The 27,175-nt window shown below is 40.2% G+C and overlaps 2 protein-coding genes across 6 annotated transcripts in view; both read right to left on the bottom strand.

Moving 5' to 3' along the window:
- Positions 1 to 2,636: 2,636 nt before the first annotated feature.
- On the bottom strand, positions 2,637 to 10,112 carry LOC109634707 (uncharacterized). Its single transcript, XM_020095399.2, has 14 exons — positions 9,839 to 10,112; positions 8,756 to 8,803; positions 7,542 to 7,619; positions 7,128 to 7,244; positions 6,582 to 6,674; positions 6,314 to 6,409; positions 6,197 to 6,226; positions 6,075 to 6,095; positions 5,728 to 5,772; positions 5,581 to 5,622; positions 5,093 to 5,191; positions 4,795 to 4,819; positions 4,619 to 4,701; positions 2,637 to 3,394 (listed from the first exon to the last, which is right to left on the bottom strand). Exons 1-14 carry the CDS (start codon positions 10,095 to 10,097, stop codon positions 3,381 to 3,383), a joined length of 1,050 nt encoding a protein of 349 aa, XP_019950958.2. The 5' UTR covers positions 10,098 to 10,112; the 3' UTR covers positions 2,637 to 3,380.
- Positions 10,113 to 11,459: 1,347 nt separating this feature from the next.
- The window catches only part of LOC109634877 (protein phosphatase 3 catalytic subunit alpha), a 62,598-nt gene continuing 46,882 nt past the window's right edge, over positions 11,460 to 27,175 (bottom strand). The window contains exons 9-15 of one of the 5 annotated variants that reach the window (XM_020095663.2): positions 25,428 to 25,553; positions 24,147 to 24,218; positions 21,937 to 21,963; positions 20,345 to 20,429; positions 20,084 to 20,181; positions 17,111 to 17,140; positions 12,897 to 13,247 (exon numbers count right to left, since the gene is read on the bottom strand). In XM_020095663.2, the coding sequence (XP_019951222.1) occupies positions 13,042 to 13,247; positions 17,111 to 17,140; positions 20,084 to 20,181; positions 20,345 to 20,429; positions 21,937 to 21,963; positions 24,147 to 24,218; positions 25,428 to 25,553 (644 nt within the window). In that variant the 3' untranslated portion in view covers positions 12,897 to 13,041. Of the gene's footprint in view, positions 13,248 to 17,110; positions 17,141 to 19,356; positions 19,547 to 20,083; positions 20,182 to 20,344; positions 20,430 to 21,936; positions 21,964 to 24,146; positions 24,219 to 25,427; positions 25,554 to 27,175 lie in introns of those variants that run through there. The other 4 variants (XM_020095666.2, XM_020095665.2, XM_069518564.1 and 1 more) reach the window with 4 other exon arrangements.

The following is a 27,175-nucleotide window of genomic DNA, read 5'->3' as shown; positions in this document are numbered from 1 at the left end:
GAGAGAGCCCTCCGACAGTCACATGGGGAGAACTAGATATGCCTCAGAAAAAAAAGTCACATGCTTTACTTCTCTTGCAGAACGAGGCTGTTAAGTTCATTTGAAAAAGCACAAGACAATAATGTAAGCAATCCAAGCATTTAGGTCAGTAGATGCAAATGATGTAATCTGTGCAGGGTGTGCGTGTGCAGAAGTTTCCTTATAACAGCTTAATAGTGAATAAAATATGTATTTGTGTGTATATGGGTTGACAACTGTGCGGTTTGTAAACTGTGCTGTCGAATGAGGCCTTGACCCAACTTCATGTAGAATTTACAAGTTCACGATATATCTTCCTTTCACACCTCAGCAGCCTACATTGTACTGTGTCATAAAAAAAAACTGTTAAAGCGGAGAATTGAATCATCACGTGTTTTAAATGATTTCTTCCGAACACAGGTCAACCAAGTAAAGCTGCACACTACAGCAAAAGAAAAGGTTTAATGTGGTGAATAAATACAGGGCCTGGGTTTCAAAGAGTCAGTTTCAGGGTTTTGCTCTTATCTGCTGCTATACTGTTGCAGCAATGTGGGTTAACTGTGCACACTAAACTGTTGTTTAGATGTAGGCTGCACATGCATGAGCAATGTGAACTGCAGTAGATTTAACATGCAATGCTGCAATTAGGTCAAAACACTTTGTGCAATAGTTTGCAGATTGCAACTGTCCCAACAATAATAGTGTGCAGAATGAGAGGTAAATCATGTGAGCGGCACAAATTATATATTTTGGTGCACACTATTTTTTAAATTGCAGAGTTCAGAAATATTGATTTTTGCACTTAGGAGACACCAGCAACTGTAAGATCAATGTGCAGGCCTGTACATGTTTTCAGTGTGAGTTTAATAAAGACCTCGTTTGGATTTCACTCGTTGAATAGAGGTCATGTCAGTTTCTCTCTTTCCCCATGAGAGCAGAGACCGGGCCTGAGGTGAGGGGCACCTCTGCTTGTGTGACCTTCACTCCCTGGTGGTAAAACAAGCCCACCGAAAATCTGCTTGTGAATTCGCTCCATGCACCAACTCCCTGTTTCCCTGAATGAGGTGGAGACATGTCGTGTATCAGGTTACCAATCCATCGCTATTCAGATGAACCCCCCGTTATCCCTTGTCAAGACCCCTGGTATTCCAGGCTGACATGTGAAACGTGCTGCTTGTTGCACACAGTGAACCCCTCCCCCATGTAACTTAACAGCAGGAGCCTTTTTTTTGCTGAGTTTCATTTCTTATGGAAAATAGCTGAACTATTTAACTCATTTATTAGAACATTTCGTATTTTTGTTGTAATGTTTTTTATTGTAATGTCTTGTTTTCCATTATTTTCTGTAGTTTTCTCCTCTAGTTATTTCTCTTCAGGTGAGGTCCCACAGATTTCAGGTGATATGCAACTAGAAAGTTCCCAATAATGACAGAATCATAGTTTAGTCTGATGTAAGATACAAGGAGCATTTAATCTAAGACCACCCGAAACCTATGGGATATATTGAGAGACATGTACCATTGCATTAATACCACAAATCTATGGTGGCCCTGAGAGCTCAGCACGCTACAATAAAAAAAAAATGCAAATAGACACAACTCCACAAATCCACATTTGTTAAATTTAAAGATATTAAGTCATTGCAAACAAGACAGATTTAGAGTTTTAATGTGGTGATCACTTCCATCAGTGTTTTTGAAGCATGCAATGGTAGCAGCTTCACAAAGTCAAACACTGAGTAAGGTTCTTCTAAGAGAAAACACCCCGGCTGTAGATGAGAAGGTATTTGTCATAAAAAAGTGAGACTTAACACTATGAGTGGAGCTGAAGGACGGAGGCATGCCATCCTGTAACTCAGCCGATCCCACAGCTGGTGAGGCATAATAGTTGTGTTTGATTTGGCTGCTGCAGACCTGCTCGCCGTCTCTTTGGTGGACCCGTGCCCACAGTCGAAGCCGTTGCCTAGTGTCACCTTACAAAGGCCACGGATACAACCCAAGCACTGTGGGAATCGATTCAAAATGGAGGGCCATGGCTGCAAAATGGCAAAGGTCACTTAATTTTTTTACCACGAAGAATGAGCCATTCCATTAGAAATAGATGCTATTCGAACTAAATGTGAACTTATGCATCCAGCTCGTTATGAATGTCATGTTATGAAGATTGAGCAGCAGCACAGAGAGAGTTTGACACTGGTTCACTATGTCTCACTCCTCCGTTCTCAACCTCATGAAACCTCCCTGTAATAAACACTGACTTATGAACTGAAGGCTGAACCAGGGCTGGCTCTGTCTTGTGTTGACTTACTGCACTCTCTAGTGGTTAATCACTGAACTGACACTGTTAAAATGTATTTCCCTGAATTTATAAGCAACAGTTTATTCTCTCCCCAGAATAAACTGGAACTCAACACACAAACTGTATTTATTAATGGTACTTATTTTTTTATGTCATTTTTTTCTTCATAGAAAGATGCTTCCACAATAATAACAATAAAGCAAATCTTGCAATAAAACCTTAAGTTCTAATAATGTGGAAAGTCGGAAATTGTTTTCATTTCCTGAAGCGCCCCCCCCCCCCCCCCCCAAACAAACTAACAAACAAATAACCAAAGATAATTTGATCTATTTTTTTGTGATTTATTCAGGAAATTGAGGTTGACCACGAAATTCAAGACATGAAGCAGTTGCAGTGTCTTTAAAATACAAACCTGATGCATATGATTGAATGTGTAACTACTGAAAACAAAACTTAACTACATAACTCTTCTTATTACATAGAGTCTGTTGTGCATCGCAAGCTTGCAGGCTGTTGGTTGTATGTTGTACACACTTACACACACACACACACACACACACACACACACACATCTATACAACAGCTCAATATATGATGGGTATTAACAAAACTGACCGATAATTCTAAAACTATGAAACAGACACTCATTACATCAAATATGTGACAGATCTGAGGTCAGTGCACTGTACAGGAAACATGTTTTGGACAGAAACGAGCGATGCAGCTGTGTTTTTGCAGGCTTGTGTCAACAGTATACTGAGAATGTAGCCTGCACCGGCATTTCAGAGAGATAAGCAGTTTTACGTCCTCACTGGTTGAGGAATAAGTTCACCTACTCTGAGCTTCATCATCACAGTCACGCTCTCTGCTCCATCAAACTACTGTCAGCATACAGAATCATACATGAAGACCACTGCTCCACACGTCTCCGCTCCACTCAACTCAACGTTCACAAATTAAAATAAAAACACCTAAGCTGCTCCTCCACCAGATCAGTACGTGGGTGACAGATGTGACTCATCCTCTGGCTGATCTTCATGTTTCCACCCTCCAGCTTTTTTTTTTTATCTTGCAGCAGCTGAAACACACATAACAACAGAGGTAAGTGGTGAAACCACAGGAGGATAAAACTAGTATCTGAGAAATAAAAAGTCTTTCATTCTGAATTGTAAAGAAACTGAAAATGATCTGAAATCAGTTATAAAGACACCAAAGCACCTAAAGCTAAATAATCTTACATTACAAATAGGGCAGATTGGATTTTTTTTTTGCTTTAAAGAAAACATTTTCAAAATTAAATTCATGATGATTATTTAAGATTCACTTTAGGGGATGATCCAGGGGCACTGGCCCCAGTTGAAGTCTGATTGGCCCCTGAAGTTCCCCTGTCTTGTCAGTAGTTTTACAATACCATCAATAAATATGACGATTTCTCAAGAACTTGTATTTTCTAAGCATTTTTAAAAGTACACAATGTGCTTGAACAAGAAATGAAATATACTCAATGATGTTTGGCTTTGAATCAAAGTGTGATGATGTGATGACTTAAATGTGCACCTTACTGAATCAGGAGTTGTGCATGGATGTTAGATTCTGGGATATATATATTGGCCCCTGTGTGTAAATTGTGTTTTAGCAGGAAATGTTCTAGTTCATGAATGTGGGATTTTACAGTTTTATCTGTGCAGACAGGAAACGTGGATTCCTGACAAGTCCTGTCAGGATTTCAAAATTAGAGAGATCCAGAGAAATCCTGCGAGTGTGTAACAACATAAACACTTTTTTCCTCTGTAACATTCCTCCGGCATGACTCCTCTTCCCTGGGAAGCTCTCAGCCAAGTATTCCAGGCCTGATTGTATTAGGGAAGGAAGGTAGAATGTTTAGTTCAGATTTCTTTTTTTTAAATGGTGGGGTTAAGGGGTACACTGAGTCTGTTCACGCGTGGATGTGCACGTGCATTCACCCCACCTCCAAACATGCACACGCCTGCAGCGCCTGGTCCGCAGTGACATTTACGGGCCGCACAATAGCCCCTTTCCAAAATAATCTGTGTTTATGTTAGGAAGCCCTGCTGCTTGTTTGAGGGCGGAGGGCCCAGAATCACAGGAAACACCTTCTGTTGCCCAGCTAAAGGCCCAGAAGCCCACACAGCACAATGAGATATTAAAAGCCTGTGACTTCCCTGCACTCGCTGCAGATCTGCGTCTGGAGAGACAGCTTTTACACAGGCATGGAGGAATGCGCTAAACAGAAGGAACCTGCGGAGGAAATCTCGTGGGAAATGGACGGAGGGCAGCTCACCGTTTTCGTCCCCGCCTGATGACTTCACCCCGAGGAGCATGACCCCATCTTTGGAGCTCTCGGGTCTGCTCTGGAAAGATGCGCTGTGGAGAGTCAGAGAGACACAGGGAGGAGGATGCTTTGCTTGTTCACACACTTTTTAACAGGCAGCATGTGGTGATAAAGATCAAACTTACTTCTCAGTGCCAGTGTCAATAGTTTCTGATGGAGAGAGGAAGAGAAGACAAAATCAAGTACATTCAGGGGACTGATATGATGAGTGTGGGAAAGTTGGTGCAGCTTGATGAATATCTGGAGGCTGTTGGGCCTTAGCGGAGATATGCGCTCTACCGAGTTCCATTTTAGTTGAAATTATTGAAACCACATCAGTTTGGTAACAAAATTCAAAAAATATGACAATTCAAAGTTGACAGTCTGTACATTAGAGGCTGTGTATATGACATGAATACATGTAAAGTCTACTTCTCTGTGTACCTGAGTTGCTGTTGATCTTCTTGCTTCTGAACCTGAGGATGATGGCGGCGGCAGCTCCGACCAGGAAGACGGGCAGCAGAATCCACCACAGCCTTTTGTCTGCGGGGAAAGACGGGAGGAGACGTTAAAGAATTACGGGGTAACAGAATAAAAGAACAGAGCAGCTGTGGACTCTACAATTTAAAAATACATGACCACCTCTTATTAAGCAAATTAATGTAACAATAGAAAATCCACACTGCGCTGGCAACAGTATGTGTATGTTTGCTTGTGTTCAGTGGGATTGTGGGAAAGCAACACGTGTCAATATGTGTGAGACGTTAAGGTTTGTCAGTCAGTCAGTTAGTTAGTTACATGGATAAGAACAGGTGGAGCAGTGGCCCAGCAAAAAGGAAGGTCAAGCAGATACAATGATAATTAGTGTTTCTGTTGTACGAGCAGATTTCAGATCAGTTCAGTACAGATAACTTCAGTTCAGTAGACTTCACCTGATTTGGGCGGCTCTGTCTCATCACTCCCTGTCTGAGAACCTTCAAAAAAAAAGGTTTGATTACAGATGCAAAACTACATTCATTCTTCCATCATGGCTTCATATGAAGAAAAACCACATATGTTGGGAGAGAAAAAAAACTTACCAGCACCTTTCTTGTCATTATTTTCTTTCTTGGTCTCAGTCTCCCCTGCAGACGGAATCGTTTGATATTTGATCATATTGATGTCAATTAATCAAATAATAGAATCAGCATTTATACAGATTGTTTAACCAAAAGTACTTTGTGGATTCCAGCTTTTAGTGAAAATGTACATTATATAAGTTTGAGGCTGTTTGAGTAAAGGCAAGCAGCTCACAGACAGTGATAGAAGTCATATTGGATATAATGTTGGTTTTATTCATCTCTATTTTTAATCTTAATAAACATAAACATAAAGAATAAAAGAATAAGACACAGAGGAAGATAACGTGTGTATATTGTTACTGTACCTGGGGCAGGAGTACTGGGGCCTGCAGACAATACGGATCAGTACATGTTACTTTGTTCCAAAGTTAAAATGCTGTGAATCATTTGACAACGAGAAGTAATTCTATTTTATCTTGGTACGTACCTTTGTCTGGATTTGATTGTGCGATGTGTCCTAAGAGTTCAGATACAAGCACAGTCTCAGTCTGCATCATCACACATCACATCACACCAGTAAAACGGATCAGTTATGATGCACTACCTTGATCAGCCGAAGTTTCATTTTTCTTGGTCTCAGAGTGTGCGCTTGGTTTTGGAGTTTGAAAAGATCTCGGGACCACGGTGTCATTTTTCAGGGCTGATAGAAAAAAGAAGGAAAATCATATGTAAATATAACAAATCATATCACAAAACCTATTATAATAGTATTTTAACTTTTGAGTCACTAAAAACAACTTCACATCCAGCATCACCACACACACATGAAAACCAATAACTTAATAAACAATAATAAATTGATAAATACCAACCTGGGTGGGGTTGAGTGACCATCATAGGCTTTGAGGTGGTGGTCAGGTTTAGAGTTTGAGAAGACTTCCGATCAAGAGAGCCATTACTCAAAGCTAATGAACAAAGGAAAATACATAGCTAATTTAAATATTAAAATCAAATCTGGAGCAGCACTTTGTTACTTTTTGTAATTTTGGAAAAGACCCCCTGCTTTTAAAAATTATCTTTTTTTTTAAATTTTGTCTCACTCAGAAACAAGGAGGCTTTGTTTTTACATAATATGGATGTGATGCGATGTGATGATGAACTAATCACTGATTCGTGGATCTGGATGAAAAAAATCAGGAATATTTAAGGGTACTGATATTTACGAGTAAATGATATTTAGAGACTGCTGGGCCTTGGTGGAGGTAGGAGCTCTACTCAGTGTTATTCAAGTGTCATATAAGGGATACTGACCAAATAGTGCAACAAAGCTAACTTTGTAACTTGTTTTTAAAATGAAACCACACAGATGTGGATCATCCCCGCCAAAATAAAAAATGTGCAAAATAAATTCTTCTAACTTTGATTCTGCGTGTGGGAAACAGTCGAGGGTGCAGTGGTCATCGCTTTGGTGACTGTGACTGCAGCTGCAGAAGAAGTTAGCTTCATGGTGATCGGCGCTGTAGTATTAGGTTGTTCTTGAAAAAAAAACAAAACAGGGGAATTAATTGAATGAATACAGTGCTGGTTGTTATAGTGATTGACCCAAAGAAGCTGCTTTTTAATATTTACAGTCTAAATAATAATTTATTGCACATTTTATTTATATGGGGTTTTTTAAAATGCTCAAAGACGTTAAAGTTGGTCAAAACAGAGCAAGTAAATCATATAAAATACACATCATTGGTATCTATGGAAAAGTTTCTATCGCCACAGGTCTGGTGCTTGTTACCATGTGTTTCCTGTAGAAGCATTGTTTCAACACACGTGCTCACCTGTGAGGTTTGTCACTGGAGATTGTGTCGGCTGTGCTTGAGTGCTGTTTTGTGCGACGCCTGATTGAGCTGTCGAATCTGTGAAGCAGAAACACGAGCGTCAGTTTACACTCGTGTCGTGTTGTCATGGAGCTGGCTACATCTTGTATCTGAAGGTAAAACAAGAGATTTGAAAGGTGGATTCTTATGCTCGACATCCTCACGTTTTGAGGTCAAAGTTGACTTTTCAAAAGCAACGTGTTCTCTAGGAACTAAAAATACTTCCATCGTGAAAACCACCAGTGTCAGCTTTTGCGTGTGAATCATTTCCAAGGATAGATTCTCTATTTAAGGCTCAAAGTGTATCTGCATTATTCCTGTTTGGCAGAGCTTTAAAGGCCGTCGTCTGAGACAAAGACGTGCCCTCGCTCCGAATGTCAGACTGGGGAGATGTCAACATGGTGGTGGAGGTGGTGGTTGCATGTTGAGGTGGATATCCTCTGCTTGAAGCCGAGCAGCAGTGTGAAGCTGCATCCTGTCCCAGACACACCATTGTTGTCCCCCCCTGTCCTGTGCGGCCCAGCTTCCTGTCTTCACTGCTGTCAGCGGCAAACACATCACACATATTTCACACCAGAGCTGAGCCGGAGTCAATTAGAGCACGTTTTCTCTGTCTGGCTCCAGTGTCCTCCGCAGGAAACAAAAAACAGGGAATGTCCCAGTCAAGTCTCCAGTGTTTCAGAGCGAGTGCCTTGACACAAGTGGCCTTGAGTCCTTCAGGTTGTGTGAATTCAGAGCAAATATCAAGTAAGTCGAGTTAAAAGGTTCACATACTGCAGAGCAAGCACCATGTCTTGAGTCCTATAATTAGCTTTAGACAGTGGTGGGATTTTTCTGAATGAGGGGCCATGAAGGGGCCACAATTTACACAGAAGGGAAAATTGAAAATTGTTCCATGTTTAAGAACATTACTTAGAGAATTAAAAATGACACAGGGACCAATCCAATTTCAGCTGGGACCAGTCCCTAATTATGTGTCCTGAAAGTTGGAGCCGTTGCTTTTAATATACAGATAAAATGGACTTTATTAATGAGACACTTCCAGTCTCGACATCAAATCTAACCTCTTTACAGCACAAGCAGCATTCGCGGCCATGGGGCAATGTGGGGGTTCGACCCGCCGACATTCCAGTTAGTGGGCAACCCTCTCCACCTCCACAATGGCATTGACTCACCTGTTTTGTTGTTCAGCACTGGCAGTCCTGCAACTTGCTCTGATGAATCTGTGGAGCAGAAACACAAATGTGAGCTCAGTGGAAACCACTTGCATCATTGTCTGAAGAGCTGTGTTAACTTTCTACGAGCCCTTCTCTTGACTACTTATCAAGTGCTTGTGGACTGATCTCAGGCGCGTGGTGTCTCACGCTCACTGGCTCTGCTGTGTAGCCCGGGTGAGGGTGTTTCCTCCAGATGTTTATAGCCTAAAACACTGGAAGCAGATATGGGGCCAGATGAGACGTCTCGGCCTCAGGACAATGCCACGCTGTCTCTGTGAGAGAGGGGGCAGCTTGGTTCCCACTGGCTATCTGCAGTTAGATCACCTATCTGCCCAGAGCAGAACAGTTAGAGGTTCTTTTTGCTCCGCAGAAGGAAAACAAACCAATCACGAGCCCCCCCCCCCCCCGCCCTTTATTTCGACCCTCGGCTGTCACTTTGGCACTTTAAGTTTAGATTTGTGCTTCAGGAACACATGTTTTTTCTGCCGTTTGACTAAATAAGGCCACATAATGTCTTCTTTTTCTAACTTGTACAAAGAGGACAATTGAGGGCGTATAGACACACACACACACACACACACACACACACACACACACACACACACACACACACACACACACACACACTCCTTATCTCAGCCTGTATAAACGGAAACACACTGTTTGACTTGATGTCTCTGAGGTCATGTTCAAAGTGTCTTTTGAACAACAGTGATCTTTATCTCGGCACATACCAAAACCAAACCAGTTTACATCAATCTGAGCTATTACTGCTGCACATAAAAAAAGGAAAAGATGTTTTTACTTTCTGAGACAACATGGCCTCTCAAAACGATGGAAAATCATAAATGTGAAAATGTTTCAACATAATAAAGTACTGGATTCACGTTCTTTTTTAAAATTTAAATCCTCCCATGACACTCTGAAGGCTGAAACCAACTGATCTCAGTCCAGGGGACCTCTGAGGGCCCTCTCCTTTGATTCTTTGAAATCTTAACTACATATGTTCCAGGACAAAATCAATTTGACTTGTGTCCCTACCTGTTCGGACGACGTGGACAGACGCGAGGAGAAGGAGCACAAGAACCCTGGTGGTCTTCATGGTGATTCTGCTGCCGTGGACCCCTCTGAATTCACCCTCGGACTCAGAAACTGTGCAGTGGCCAGTGGGAAAGGTGTCCGAGCCTCGGGCACTGTGCTGCCGATGCTTATTTGGACCCTGGCTGCAGATAAAAAAGGAGGGGGGGAGGAAATACACCGGCTTCCCTTCCTGACGTAAAGTGGGTTTGTTTGACTGCATCGCCAACTCCCATCACTTATTTTTTCCTGCTCAGACACCGCTTGACCAGTTGGGAGGAGACTCAACATTTTGAGGACGTCAACCAAATACATTGTAAATAATCATGTGGTCAAATATAGAGAAAACATAAAAAATGATAAACTTTGGGATAAGGGACTGCAGCAGTGAAAAATAGGAAACACACACACACAGTCATATGCATGCACCAACAATCTTACAAAACTAAAAGTCACAGAATGAATTTCTTTTGTTATTCATCACAACTCATGGAAACAGAAATGACTGTACGTCCATCAATTCATAGTTTTTGAGTTTTATTTCCACTTATGGCTTAAAGGGTTTGACTCATGAGTCTTATAGGACACTGCAGGAGATCCTGGCCTTAAAGCAGAATTCCCAGGACTGCAGTTTGATAGAAATATTAAATACTAGCTGTTTGCGACTGGACTCGCTGCTTAGAATTTGACAAAATCTTCCACCCTCCCTGCACTGAAATACAAAACAAAACAGGATGCCAGTGTACTTCCTTGGATTTGAGGTGATTTGAACATTGTGTTTGATTCCAGTTGACCTTGAAGAGAGCCTGAGCTGCTTTGTTTGCTTATGAAGTTACTTTAGAGTCAGGTGGTATTTGATTAATGAAGAAAATTGGATTATCCCTAAAAAAGAAACTTAAATAAGTGAAATGAAACAACTTTCTTTTGTTATCTTTGATTGATACTTTGGTAATCACGTTAGGGTGGCTGCTACTCAAGAGGTAGAGCGGGTCATCCGCTAACCAAATGGTCAGCAGTTCGATCCCAGTCTCCCCTAATTCCACGCCCTGATGGCTGGGCACGGCAGTGTGAAGTACGACATAGATACACTGTAAGAATGTGTGTGTGTGAATGGATGAATGGCAAAACTGAGCTCTGAGTGGTCATAAATACTAATACTTACTATTTAGGTCTATAGAGATTGAGAGTCTCTATAAACAAAACTAACATTTCACATCTAATCTACACTGACGTGGAGAGGAAGCCTGTGAGGACAGATCTGTCTCTGTTGTGCAGGTATTCTTGAGAAATCTTGGCTTGTCCTGGAAATTTAATCAAAGAAGTCACCAAGGTTGATGAAGAGGAAACACCTTTTGTTGCAGCTTCCCATCCACCAACACTGGCCAATCATCAAGTGCAACAGCGGGAGGAACCTTTTTAATTATGGGTAACGGCAAGTTCAGATTTCTGCAATCAACACCACTTAGCGCTTTAATACGGCTTTGTGTACATGTTGTGTACGTGTTGTACGTGTAATGCAGAACATGCTGTGTGGAATATGTATTTGATGACACACACACACATACACAGAGGAGAAACAGCTTAATTTCAAGTTGAAATTCATGCACATTTTTATTGAACAGTTATATAAAATACTTTTCATAGTTGCAAGTGCATGCCTCATCTGCCAACAGTTTTGAAGTTAAATTACAAAAGCAAGGCTTCATGTCGTGTAGTGAATTACTTGGGCACTTAAGCAGTTCTTTAAAAAAGATTGAAGTATTTTTTTTTTCTGGTTTCATCTTAAAGTATTGAGCAGTATCAAACCTATAACTGATATACAAAGCAGAGGTCCAAATAATAATAATAGTAATCAATAATCAAATTACACTTCCTGTGGCACGTTAACAAAAAAACAGAACAAAACTCGATTTACCTGTAATATGACACAAACAGCTAATCATGCATTTTTGAGTTCCACATGTAACCACACACCTCACAAGAATTGTCAAACATGCTTAATTGGACTGTGTGCACTTACAAGCGCAGGTTAAAAATATGATTTCTCATCCATCTCAGATAATTAAATGCTTCAATTACAAAAAGAAGTTGAAGGCATAGAGCATCATGGTGTTAATTGAAAGTATGCAGGTATACGTTTCCAGTATATGTTCACTAAAGCGCAATATATCTCAAAACAGGCCTCCACAGCCAAGGTATTCAGATTTTCTACTTCCTCTGTTTGATTTTTATAAAACATGCATAGGCAGACACTTTTAAGTTTATTGTATTCTTTTTTTTTTCTTTACACAATATAGGTTCTCTATTTTTACTTTGTTCGCAATACTTAAAAAGAGAAAAAATTAACACTCAATTCCAGCAAGCCACGATAAAACTGCAACTCCCCCCCTTCCCCTTTCTAAAAAGAAACAAAAAATAAACATATTTGCAAATGATAGATAGGTAAATGTAAATTCCAGTTATGAAACTCAAGAAAAATAGGTATTCATTACAGAGTTATTTAGCCATTATACAGAAATAAATCAGGTCAAAGCACACACCAAAAGAACCTGAGGTAAGCATAATATGTACAAAACCATAAAACGTTTCATTATTTGGCATTTCGACAACATTGCAACATTCTTTTTAAGACTGCCTAATTATTTCAGAGCTATTTTATAAGAGTAGCAAAAAAAAAAGTTATCAATAAATAGTCCTTATTTAGTTTGTACACCCTTATATGTTAAAAACATGATCTCATGTTCCGTCCTTTTTAGTGCTGTATTTTTGTAAACGTACAATAGTTAGTAAGAAGTTACACGACTTTCCGTTTTCGATGTAAATGAGCAAGGGTCTTTCAAGAGGAAAAAAATATAAAGAAAAGAAATCACCTTTAGGATCTATCTATCCATCTTTCTCGTTCTCTCTGTCATACTGTGGTGTGGTGAAGCATCAAGCACAATCAAGGCCCGAGCGCTCAGAAATGTGAACCGGCAATAACTTAGCAGATTTGACTATGAACTAATATTTTGAAGGCATAACCAAAGACTAGCAAGTGACATGTCCCCCCCAGGTGTGAGCCGTATGCCTGCCCTCCACTCCTTTACCCTCTGCCCCTTTTCTGCGGTGGCGGGCCGAGATGAGGGGGCGGCCCCGTCGGCCAATGCGACGCCTGCTGCAGCCGGCCCTCACTGGATGTTGCTGCCGCTGCTGCTGGTGCTCCCCTTGGCGTCCGTGCCATTGGTCTCCGAGGACAGGGCCTTGTTGAGGGAGTTGAGGCTGGCGTCGGAGGGCAGCGCGTCTCGCCGCGGCGGCATCCGCTCATTGATGCGGTCCAGGCCCTTGGCCTCCTCGAAGCTAGTGATCTTGTGCTGGGGTGAGAAGCCCTTGATGGCTGTTGAGATGCAAGAAAGAAGTAAGAAATGGGGAGAAGAAAATCAGGAGTGTTTTTTAAGAAACGAGACTAGACAGTTAAAATAATGGGGTCACACTTGCTCACATTCACTCACACGTCACTGGATTAAGTTTGGTTTGAGTTCATGGAATCATTTTACTGAGAAAATTATAACATAGAGAGTGTTTCTGAGGAGCTGCCGGCCAATTCAACAATGAAAAATGAGGAACTGAGGGGCTGTGGACTCCATAATAACTGCATGATAATGGTCCATAGAGACCTTGCTTTAAAAAGGAATGGTTTGACATTTATGCAGAAAATACTTATTCACTTTCTTAATCAGAGAACAAAGCAGCTTAGCATAAATATTAAAATGAAGGTAAGAAAACTCTGTATAAAACTAAATCAACAACTTTTAAACAGCTTTATCTGTACAATGAACAAAGACCATTAAGAAAGAGGGTCTACTTCTTGGCAGGGTGTAGTAATAAATCTTTTTTACCTTTTGCTGGATGTTACCTCAGCAGCTGCCGACTCTGGACTCACATTGAAGCGATATATAATATATGGAACTGCATCAATGTTCTTATTTCATCGGAGGCAAAGACGCGAATAAGCATATTTTCTTAAATGTCAAACTATTCCTTCACCTGAACAAAACAGCAGCACACACGATGTGACACATATCTGCACTATATAAACATATAAAGCCGAACTCCTCAGTGGATGAAGTGATTTTTCAAGATGTGTCGTTATCATTTGAATCAACAGCTTTTATTGTGCTAACGCATTTACATCATTAACATTTTGAATCTGGATGAACAATCAATATAAATGATGCAGCTCATTTTTATGAAACGACAACACATTTAACACCATTTATCGGAGTTTCAAAAATGATGTAGACTCGACAGACAAAAGGATTAAATAATCCTTCTTAATCTATAGAGGGCGCTCCTGACATTAGGGTCAACAGGTTTTCACTGTGCCGTCAATCCATGCTGTAATGAGAGGACCATCTAAAGGCCGTCTCAGTGTGAATCTGACACATTCTTATTCAATACGAGTTCAAAAAATGGCGGATATTAGAGATTATCTCGACTGAAGCACATTTCTGAACACCTGAGGACCCCAAACATCCACATAACCCCATCACATCACATCTTAAGAACGACAAAAACAGGGAGGAAGGAGAATGATCAAAGAGACGAAGAAAGAAAGAAAAAAGAACGAGGGGAGGAAACAAAACACTAGAGTGGAGCCCACTAAGACATTCACTTCCACAAAATAGAACCATGTTGAGACTGAGCTCACGTACAGAGACACTACAGAGGTACTTGGGGTGCTAACCACTTGTTTAGTCTGCTTGGAGCATGCAGCAATTAGGGATTGACTGGAGGCTATGAGGGGTGGAGGTCACAATTGAATTTAGAGTTTATATTAAACCAAATTACAATGAAGCGAATGGAAAATCGAGAGATGTTCCGATACCAGCATCGGAAATGCCTCCGATACTGCAGAAAATGGCGGGTACCGATCTGATACCATGTCTTTAAAAAATATTAAATTCACCCACATAAAACTGTAGTTTCATTCGTCGGTAGAAATAAAACGGCAATGTGCACCGAATGCAAGACTTCAGTTTCAAGGTACTTGAAGGAAGTAATTGTTACTAATTGCTAGAACTAGATTTCTTTTTTTGTTCTCTTTGTCAGGTATGACTTTCAAACTTGATAATAGAAGACGCTCTATGGCGCTCATTCTCTGTATGCATTTGTTTTTTAAAGAGTTTCACCTGAGCTGAGATGATAGTAATCTTCACTTCTATACAGGGTCAGCGGCATACAGCTGTTAAAATACATCATATACAGTAAGCTGTTGCACTGGTAGGGGATCGGTACTTGGCATAGGACTATACGCCAAAGGAAAGGAATCGGAAATCGTATAAGAACATCTCTAAGAAAATCCTCAACTGATCAGTTACCACTGAAATGAATAAGATCAGGCTGACCAGTGTCAACTCAAGACTGTCTTATTCAATTCAATGGGGGTAACTTTAGCATTTTAAGCACAGAATCGTTCTAACTTTCAGCTTGATCCAGTTTCATTTCAGCCCATTTTTAAACACAAAATGCGTTTTGTTACTTCCACCTTTCATAAAGGCTGTTTTTTTTTTTATGGTGATAAAAAACCATGATTGGAAAGAAGATGACCCTTTTTTTCCCTAGGATGGGGTGGCAGGGTGGGGTGAGGGGGTGGCGGGGGACGTCATTTTAGAAAACAAATTGTGGGGAGCGAGGGGAGGGGGCGGGGCACCACAGGTAGCGTTTGTTGTGTTTGCTGCATAGCACAGGTCAGACACAGGTTATTAGCAGCTCACAGGAAAGAAACACGACACAGCAGGGCCACAGAGGATCCACATGGAGAGAGAAGCAAAGAGAAGAGTCTCGACACTACGATGGACTGTCCTCTATGGGGCTGGACAGGAAGTACTGGACAACTTGTAAAATGTAAATAGCAGCTGTTGCAAAACTACTATTTAGCTTGCAGTTGAGGTTGTTCTTGCGCCAAGAAGGAGGTAGTGAAATCAAAAAAAAAAAAAATTTCTGGAGAATTTGGATTTTAAAGCCTTTTCGTCAGTGGAGCGTTTGTCTCTACCAATTCAGATCAAACTTGTTTTATTATATTTTCAGAAAACTGCAACAACAATGCACAACTGCTTCAGTTGTTTCAAAGGGGAAATACCATTATGAGCTTTCATGGCAAGACTTCACTCTATTGTAAGATGGTAGAGCAGCACACTAACCACAGTATGCTGAGTGATGTAAGTACAATACATGTTTGTTCAGGGGACTCCCTTCCTCTGGAAAACAGCTTCAGATAAAGTTACCACATTATCTGATAACATCTTTCTGACCTTAACGTATTTCACACAAATCTGATGATTCCTTCAGGGTCTAAACAGAACTCAGTAATCAAGCAATAATGTTGTCTAGACAAGATCTACCAAGCACTGGGGGACCTCTACATACATGTATGGCAGAACTGGATGTTTTTGTAATCTAATATCATTCTTTGTGAATTTTAAACTCTGAGTAATACAAACTTGTGACTTCAAATACATGTTGGCATTTGTGTCACAGTTTAACTTAGATGATGAGAAATGTCCTCCCAGATAGGGAATGTTTCAGACACAGGCTCTGCTTCAGCAGACATTGTTGAAACATTATACCTGGGAGCATCATCTTGTGTACTTTCTGAACAGTGCTACGTATTGCTCTTCATGTACACTTACACAAAACATATCTACAATAAGCTAATATCAGACAAATACATGGAACACGTCAGTTCAGTGGTCTAATTCTACTGGCTACAACACGGTCATCTTATCTGTGTCTCTAGTATCATGTACCAGGACCTGACGATATTTACAGTTCTGACATTATGTGAATGTGAATCTTAATTCATTCAAGTGTCATTTTGATCCTGAAGCTGGATAATCTAAATCATCAAATGTAAATCTAAAACAAAAAGGAAAGTAGAACTCTGGGATTATTGTTTCTAGAAAAATGCTAAAACACATTTATTTTGTTGCGTAGTGTAGCATTTGCTTTGCACTCACTCAAAATCACAGTAATCATGAAATCTGTGCCATGAGAACCATTCCCCTTTGAAACCTGTGTGACCACAGGATTTCCTGACTTACTTACTTCTTTGTCTCTGTCACTAACACTATGGCACATTTTGTTAGCCCAAACACCCAACACACTATTCAAGCACCAGCGAGATGGATGAAAACCCAGTGGAGCCCCCTGTCTATTGCTATGAGAGAGCAACAGAAGAGGGCGGCCAGACCCATTTACCTTCATCAGCCTCAATAGCTTCAATAGTAGCTGAAGAGAAGAAGAGGGGGGTTGCAAAACGAATGAGAGAAGTGAGCAGGAGAGTTCATTTTGTCCCAGGAACAAGTCAATGGGCAGCAAAGACAAAAGCCAGTTGCTGACAACAAAAGGTTAACGTCATCTCCACATTTTTTTGACAATGGACACATGGGTGTTAGCAAAGAGAGGAAGAGGAGAGGAGGAAGAGGAGGAGAGAGGTGAGCCTTAGCTTTTTATTTGATGAGTTCCAGATCTGTAAAGGGAAGGTGACACGTTTGTGGCAGCGAAAGAACCTCACGGAGAGGATTTTTGGAAGAAGTCTGACAAATGTGTCGATGTTGTGAGGAATGGAGACTGCAGGGATAAACATTGATAGCAATGTGGTAAAAGCTGGAAATATATTCTTAACTTATAAAAACGTGGAGTTTGAAATGGCACAGATGGAAAACAGAGATAAGGTTTAGAAGTATGGTGTTTTTTCCCTCTCTTTATTCAAGAGCTTGCTCTTTTATTTGAGAGCTTGTTGATTTCACGTTCAGATTTTGTAATGCTTTCAGAATCCTGTGCTCACATTCAAATAGCTGCTCCTGTGCGAGTTCTAACCTGTTTGCTTCCCGGCAGATTTCCCCAGTGCGAGTGCAGGGTTTTCAGTGAGAGCATTAAAAATCTGAATGTGAAATCAACAAGTCCTGCTCTTTGACTGCAATAAAGAAAGGAGAAAAAAAAAGCCCACATGTAAGTGTATGCGTGATTGTGGGTTTCATGGCTGACGTTTGATTATTGCTGTAAAGTCGAAGCACTGTAGACAAACAAAGCGATGTTACTGTTGTGTGCGGCATGAAGCAGCATCTGGAACTGCAGGATGAGCATCTTTTGATAACAGATATCAAAAGTGCGGGGGAGGAAATCTTTGGTATTTTTTAAACCACTTACCAATTTTCTACCGTCATCCCCGAGATGACAAATCAACATACAGTACGACAAGGTGACAGCAAAGTGACGGCTGTACAACACCGAAGACTACGTAAACGCCATGAGGATGAGAAGAAATGACGAGAAAAGAAGGCATGAGAGTCAAACTTCAAACAGAATGAGGTTGATGGAGTCAACATTACAGTAGAAGCACACTGGTGTCTACCTAAAGGAGCGGAGCAATGTGATTCTACCGATGTTGCAACAGGAATCTCTGAACATCACTCTGCCTCCACTGGGGTTCTCTTCAGTGTAAATGTTCTTCACCGTACACGTTCATGTGTGTTTAAGTCTACTGTCGGCACAAAACTAAATATACAGCCACCAGAGGAACTCTAACTTTCAAAGCTGAGAAGAAATGAACAAATATCCAGTTTTTACCATGATTTCTTAAAGATTCTCAGCATTTCTACGTAAATGTTCTAAGTAACAACTACGTTCATTCATTGCCGGTGCTGCTGGAAGGAGCAGTCACTGGCTGTGGCTGAAAAGAAGAAGACAGACTGTCTGGGCCGCTGCGTGACTTTGACACGAGATACACACTTGGTCTGATCAGCAGGCAGCGGACCAGCATGGGTTAAGGGTGCCGTTGGATAAAAGCCGGAAACACCCATTGACGTTGAGTAACAGAAGTGAACATGTAGCTCAACATAATTTTTAAGTGCATTATCTATTCAGTACAATAACAAGTAGGTACACGATGCTATTTCAAAGTATTTGTCTTGTATTCATTGGCGTCTTTTGTTGGATTTAATTTTTTTTAAATATAAATTTGCTGTTTTTCAGTATTGAAATTCTGTTGTGCTGCTTTTCCCTTGCAAACTGACAATAAAGGTATTCTATTCTATTCTACTCTATTTTATCCTATAATAGTATCAAAACCTCCAAGAACAACCCTGTCCTCCAAAGTACACATTCCTGTACAGCAAACTGTAAAATACAACATTTTAGCTTCTATTCTGTTATTGTGACTTTACTGTTCAACAAATGTGGCACGTCAGTGTGATATTTCTGTGAGAACCTGTGAGAGGAGAGGGAAGTTAATTGGATTTCTGCTTTATTTTTGTGAATGAAAAGGCAGACAGCAGCGACACCCCCCTTTTCATTCACAGTTGGTTGTGTCAATTCCAGTTCATCCTTTGTATCAAAGAGAGTCCGGGGGTACTGCTCAGAATCACGAGCAAATTAGTTTTGGACAATCAGGTGGCCATGTCTGTCCGGAGTCCTGACTAATTTCAAATTTGTAGCGTTCGTAAAGGCTTTTCCCAAAAAAAAAAGCGCTTACGTCCTTCGCTGCAGCAGTTTGTTAAAACTCGTTTAGGGAGCGCTTGGAATTCAACATGAGAGGGTGAACTGAACTCTAAACTCATCTTACAGAAAGAAAAAAAGGGAAAAAATAAAAAAATAACAACAGAATACTTGCACAACCGATTATACCTGCAGTTTCTAGGGAGAAAAGAGAAAGAAAAAGATACAGGTAATATTTGAGATAAAAAACCAGTGGTATACAGAAAGAGACGAGGACGGGAGGACAGTGTATTAATGCGAGACATCCAGAGGGAGACACATTCGAGAAGACACAGGGACAAAGAAAATCGTCTGTCTGTAACAAATATAACTTGATATTTCATAGTCATTTATCCAGGAAAAATGACTTCATTGAAATATATATAAGTGGAAGGAAAACTGCACAGAGCTAGAAATATTTAATTAAACATAAAAAAACGAATATAAAATACTGACTGACGCTGCCAGAAACATTTAACTACACTTACAGTATTACTCTGAGGCTGCAAATTGAAATCCCTCCACCATCACTGAGGAAAAGAGGGAAGACATTGCTACATGTACTTTACCCTAAATACTGAGCTAGCACTTTCTTCAGGGTACTGCTGTGTAAGGGGAATGTGTGTGTGTGTGTGTGAGAATCCATTCTGGGGGGCCATAGCTTTGAGGTGTCTGTGTACTTGGTGACAGTCTTACCATTCTGCAGCTTCTCTTTGCCGCCGGACAGCACTCCGCTTGGTAGCATGCCCGTGGGGGTGAGTCCCTTCAGAGTCAGCACGCTCTCGCTCTCCTCTCTGCAATGTAAACAGAGAAATAATAACATCGTCAATTTATCATACGACAAAAACAAGAACTTGTCATTTCTACATCATACTGCCAGATGTGTTGTTGTGTTGTGGGAAACAGGGCAACAGTGGAACTTACAGTTCACACAGGGACTTTTTCACGTTAGCATACCTGAGCACAGAGAATACTCGAGCCATCTTTCCAATGGCGCGGATCTTGTTGCGGATGACCTCCTTACGGGCAGAAGCGGTGGCACCTGAAAAGGTCGCACAAAGTGTGACAAACCTAGAACAGTGTAATCTTCACTGCATTGCCTGTGCATGGGTGTTTTTTAAAAAACTCCAAGTGCCTTATCATTTTTTGAAGTACCATAGAATTTAGTAAATTAATGTTTGTTGGACTATTAGTTGAATCCAGAGGTGCATCAGACCACGATGCAAACACAATGTGGTTATGGAAGCCTGACGATCAGATTTTACAAAATAGTTTGAATCCATCCACGTGACAAAACATTCGAGTCGTTCTCAGCATTCACTGCATTCATGCTACTTGTACTATGCTTGTAGTACTCAACTGTAGTTCTCCTACTTGACATTTTGAAACCTGATTATATCATAAATAACCTGTTGCTTTAAGACATCAGAGTCCTGCACCGGGTCTAGCACCAACAAAAAAGTTGTGTAACGGATAAAAATTATATTTAAATAAATACTTGGATGCAGGTACAAATGAACATAATGCCTTTTTTTCTGGAGATTTCAAAAATTAAAATGATCTAAATCAGCTTATTTGCAGCCTAGTGTCCTGCAAAGATTTGTTTAATTTAAAACTATGACATCACCTTTGACCCCTTCACTGTCACTACAGACAGCTAACCAGCTATTACATCAAATGGATCCCAGAGACACTGAGGAAACACATTGACAGCTGCAGGAGAAGAGGTGCTGTGACGATTAACAAATACTTTTCTGAGAACACAACACGGGAGGACTAGGAGGCCAAAACCCATTTAATGTGAGTGACTGTGCATGTAGCATGTTGGTGTAACCACCGGTGATGGGTCCTTTAGCGGGACATATGTTAACGGGTGACTCAGAGATAATAGCGGGTGAGGGTGCGGAGCTTTGCTGGTGCGGGTTAGCAAAAATGGACCCGTGCAGGACTCTGCTTGTTGTTTTCAACGAGCTTGATGAGCACACGCTACATGGATTTTCCTGTGTTGTGTTAAGTTGAAGAGACCCAAACTGGATTTTTTTTTTCTGGACTGGAAAAGAAAACAGTGTTTAAAAGAGAAAAACCTTTTTGCAGTGTAGCAGTTTTAAAGGCCCCAGAGAGCTGGTGTGGAAAAATGCACGAATATGAATGATGGACATGAAGCTGGTGTGTGGTGAGCGTTTGGGTAAAAAGAAGAGGAGATGGTCTGGTTTGTTTAGGACTCTCCCTCTCATCCTCTATCCTCTATTGAATAAAGCATTATGACTTAAACATTCTGTTCCCCTTGTGTAAGTATTTATTTTAACTTTTAACTTGGCTAAAAAGAATAAGCTGTTTTCGTTGATGACAGTTTTGGGCTTAGCTGAAGCCGTAATATTACTCACATATTTTTTCTGGAACAACTTAATTAAAAACAACAGTGAGACTCAGAAGTGTTAAAAAGGTGCTTTAGAGAGTGACGTTAGTTGACAGGCTGAGATGCAGAGAGCAAGCACCGCACAAAATTCTCTATCTACAGCGGCACACACTGGTATGGCTAGTGTTTGTACCTTTTTTGGGGGGATATATTAGCTGTCCTTCTCATGAAAACAACCCCCAGGAAGAGAAGACAAGAAAAAGGACAGAGTGATCAGTGGATGGCTGTAGAATGAAAAGAGGAAGCGGCGGAGAGGTGGCAGCGAATGGTGAAATAAGAGGCAACAAAGCACGGCAAGACGTGTGAAAGAAAAGCGATTGAGCCTTGAACACAAAAAGTCTGGAAAACATAAAGAACAGAAATTAGATGAGGCAAACCAAGGTAGTGACAACATCACAGCATGAGAGATAAAAGAGGGAGAATGAAAAAGAAATGTGAAAAAGAGTAGTGAGGTTTCAAATATCACTTGGAAAACAATAGCAGATAAAGAGAGGCAGTAAAATGCAAATCAGAGATTATGAGGGCACAGAAAAAGGAGATTGTGAGTGAGAGAGACAGACAGAGGACAGAGCACTCCACAGGAAAATTAACAAAATAAATATGAGAGTGGAGATGGCTGCAGAACTGAAACAGAAAGAATAAATGAGCTGGAGAGGAGACACCACAGCGAGGAAATGTGAAAATAAAGTGAATCAACTGAAAGCACTGAGCGTATGAGTCGATGGAAAGTGATGAGTAGTTAAAAGATGTGCACTGTATCCACTGTACCCCTAAAAAACTCTGGAAAAAATTGATTCTAATATATTATAAAAAATCTGAAATATGCATTCAACTGCCACTGCCTTCCTGTTGCTAAGACGAATTATTCAAAATGATGGATTTTGGAGTACAAATACCGTTCACCATAAAATACCTTATATTTTCAATACATTTAATAATTAAAATTAACTTAAACAATGAACATTTGATTGTTTAATTTGAAATATAGTAATACAAATATTTACAGTCCATGTAAAGCTCAGCCTGCTTTACATGGACTAGTTCTTAATTCTAACAAAAGTAAATAATTTTTCTAAATTTTGCATGCATTGTAATTGCATTAACATTTTTCATCATTTTCCATACATTGTCATTTCTTGTAAAAAATGTTTTGTTTGTTTTGCGTCAATGCAGCAATGATTGTATTTGCGCGGTTATTCAGTATATTAAATGAATGTAAAAAGGTTGTATTTCATATTGTAAAAATAATTTTAAAAATATATATTGTGTGGAGAAAGAAATTATTTTGTTTCATTTTTGAAAGTATGAATCCATAGATCAACTTCCGATTTATATTCCCTGATCATGCATCTTACTTTCACCCAAATGAAGGAACATGTAACACATTCAATGTCTTTTGAAAGTTTACAATGGTGTTGAAATGAGGCGATGTCCTGACACTCCCCCCTTGGTGCTGTTTACATGTGCATCAGTAAACACAAAGAGAGAGGAGAAGGAGGAAGGACTGGTGAGATCATTTCCTGATTGGCAGGAAAGGGTGGGGCAGGCTGAGCGAAACTGGCCATCTCCATTGTAGATAAGCTGCAATCAAACAGATGCCTGGAACTTGTGAAGATACAAATCGTGAACAGCGTGTGACTCACTCTGCTGTTTAAACTCATGGGGATGTCCGAGGAGAATAAAAAAGATTCAACACGAATGTTTGAGACTCATTTCAAAGTTTAGCTGTTCATAGATATCTTTCCAAGTTTTCACTGATATCCTGTGTTATCTTAAGGAAGTCATTTCAACCTTTTGAGGGCAATTAAACAATGATTCACTCTTTCATTTAGCTGAGTCGTACGTCGAATAGTTTCTTGATCGTTTCTCTGTTGATGAAAATGTTGTCATGTGGGATTTAGTGGCACGTAGCAGCGAGGTCGCTGACTACTCTCCTCTTTCCAAGTGTGCAGGAGACATACAGAGACATAGAGTGGCCTTCAGGTAACATTGAAAAAACAAAGGGCCCTCTCTTTAGCAAGTGTTTGGATTGTCCATTCTGGGCTACTGTAGAAAAAGGTTGGTAATAAAGATATAAGGGTTAATTCTAGGTTAAGGAAAACTATCAAACTATTAGTTTCAGGTAATTATACAGTAATGAAAACATAAGTATGAATCCTACATACTGGTACTTCATATATATTTGAAGCAAATGATCGATAATAAGGCAGAGCAGACATGGGTATACATTTTGTGTGTGTGAGTGTGTGTGTGAGAGAGAGTGAGAGGGAGACCCCTGATAGCAGAGGCCTCCCTCTAGTGGAGGTAGGGAAATCTGCAGTGAGAACTCTTGTGTCTGCTTACCATCCAGCTCTTCATCAGTCGTCAGCTCATCGTTGGAACAGATGCTCAGTACGTTCACTAGCATCTCAGTCACTGCAAAAAAATATAAAAAAATATATGTATACATTTTAATTTGACCAAATACACAGCCCATGATTAATAATCTTGAGTCTGAAGAAAATGTCCAGCCGGGAGAAGGCAGCGCTCATTAGTCGGACACAGATTTACCCGAGTGACCAATCCTCACACACCCATCCCACACACACTACTGTTAATGGCTCAGTGCGGAAGGGTCACACCCAAGAAATGGCTTCCTGGAATGACTGCGTCAGACAGTCACCGGACAGTAGGTGTGATGAATTGACATGAATGTGTCACAGAAATGACAATGACATATTAAAAAAAAAAAAGCCAAAATTTTCTAATATAATCTTCAAGAATGCAGTCCTCTGCTATGTTTGTTGTTTTTTATAGACAGAGCTCTTCAATAACTATTTTCCCAAAGAGCACAGGGGCTCATAAATCAGATCTTACATATATATTTACAATTTATTACAAATATATTTATACTTTTACACTTGAATCTTTCCTTGTATATAACTTAATTTTATTATTTCAACATTTTATTTACAATACAATATATTTTGTTGTTATTTCCTCTGAGTAACTGATGGTTGAATGTTCTCTCTGAATAATCTGAAAACCTAATTTCTTTCTTAGGACATTTCATTCTGAAGAAAACTTTTCTTGCTTTTTCACCGTGCACTCTAAGCAGCCTCTGTTATAAATAAAGTTAAAATCGCAGTGTAAGTGGTATTGCATCTTCTCTGCACTGCAGTTTTTTTCTTGACATTTTTTCTTCCATCAGCTCCAGGAATAGTGGTTAGGATAAGAGATTTACTTTTCGATCACGGCATCTGTCTGCAATGTCACCACTTCCTCAAACCAACGTTTCAAATTAAAAGCCCTCTAGCATTTCCTATGGTCTTATGGTTGTAATCTTTATTCGCACACTGCTCCTAAATTATTTTTCCTCTTCACACATATCAAATGCGAGTGAGCTACTCACGCTGTAGAGCCCTGATAGACCTTTTTAATTTGCAAGTCTAACTTATTTAGTAACTTTGCATGAGAGTGTGTTTCTGGCTCATAAATCATGCGCAGTAAGTCTAGTATTTATGATTGACTGCACTGCACTGACTGCATGTGCTACATTTCTCATGGCTGGGCCATTTTCATTCCTGACCAAGGAAACTGAATGTTCTCATTTCACGCATATTACTGCTGTATGCGTGTGCTCACCCTTCTCGCCGACAAAGGGCAGGGACCAGGTGAAAACGTCCATGAAGTTGGGCAGCCAGTAAGGGTGAGGTGAGCAGTTGAACTGTCGGATGTTCATCACGTTGTTCTCGTACTTCAGCACTGCCGCTGGGGAGGCACGGTAAAAAAAGACAAGAAAGGCAGTTGTTAAAATATGCGTAAAGTTGGATATTTAATGAAACACTCTTTTATAGGTTATATAATGTGTAATTTCAAATGTCTCATGGTATTCCTGTGCAAGGAGCCACTCACAATGTATCACAATGAAAAATGCCTAGAGTATAAGTTTGAGGTTTGATATCATAACCAATTAAAATACAGCTGTTTGCCAGTGTTAAGAGACCATTGAGACATGTGTACATACATATACCATCAATTATTTATACTGCTTATCCTCATGGGGGGAGCTGGAGTCAGCTGATCCTGGGCAGGAGGCAGGGTAACATCTTGAACAGGTCACCACTGTATCGCAGTGGTGACAACATATAGGGACAAACAACTATTCTCCAATTGGCTTAAACCCAATCTGCATGATTTTGGACGTGGTTGGAAGCTGGAGTACCCGGAGATAACCCACACAGACACGGGCAGAAGATACAAACTCAACACAGAAAGGCCCTGGCCAAGCTGGAATTTGAGCCAGGAGTGTTGAGGCCAATATTATAATACCTTCTTCTTACAAAGTTGCCGTATGCAGCACTCTGAACTCCTGAATCAAGTCCTCGCTTCAACAAACCAAGAAAAAGCACCAACTCAAACTGAGGTATGAGTCCATTATCAGTCTGCTTCCTGTTTCAAACCACCACTTAGATATATATCATAAAATATCATCAGCTCATGAGCTACAACAATCCAGACTTGTAAACAAAAAAAAGCACCATATATTTTCCATAAATATAAATCTGCAAAACTTCTCTATAGTTGGTTTATTAAGTTTCTTATCTTTGATTTTTTAGATTAAAAAGACAGTGATGTGCAAAATTGTGGAGAGAAAAAAAGACTGAAGCCTGGATGTAACTCAAGATGTTGTCAAATGCTGTCAGTCAACCTCTGCTAATGACAGGGAATACACAAATTCAAAAGAACACTACCCACACACACAAAACTAAAGATAAAAAAAGGAAAATCACATTTTAAGGTGATATGTAAACAACCACCATTTGTCAATGTCTCACCCTGACAAAGAGACTATTATATGCAAATGTACCAGATGATATGTGCAAATTAAAGCTAGAAAAATGCACATGCATCAAAATGAGGGGAACCAACATTTGGAGGAAAAAAAAGAGAAAGAAATCAATCCCCCGTTTTCACCCACCCTGGAACATTTCCTCTGCGTATTGATCACAGCCCCCAGATGAATGAATCACACCTGTCATTTACAGGATTGGATACATGACTAACATCGCAGAAACACATAGCTCAGCATTTGGACTCTTTCAGCCCGAGCACTTTTCATTAGTTAACGTGAAAACATCAATTTCTGGTGAGTAGGGGAGGAGAGCGTAGGCACAGACAGGAAGCAAAGGTAATGATGAGGTAATGGGCAAATGCTTGCAAGATGATCATTAGTGTATTCTCTTACTCCAGGCGATCTGTTGTAGAAATGCTCGCCTTCTTTTGCCATCATCAAAGTTATTCTATCAAAAACCTATGCGCTGCATCACTTCAAGAATCTACAGCACCACTTACAGCTCAGAACTATAAAGGAGTAGTTTGAGATTTCGTTT

Source organism: Paralichthys olivaceus, chromosome 22 (genome assembly GCF_024713975.1).
Source record: "Paralichthys olivaceus isolate ysfri-2021 chromosome 22, ASM2471397v2, whole genome shotgun sequence".
In the NCBI taxonomy this organism is placed as follows: domain Eukaryota; kingdom Metazoa; phylum Chordata; class Actinopteri; order Pleuronectiformes; family Paralichthyidae; genus Paralichthys; species Paralichthys olivaceus.
This window is presented reverse-complemented; position numbering and strand designations above follow the sequence as displayed.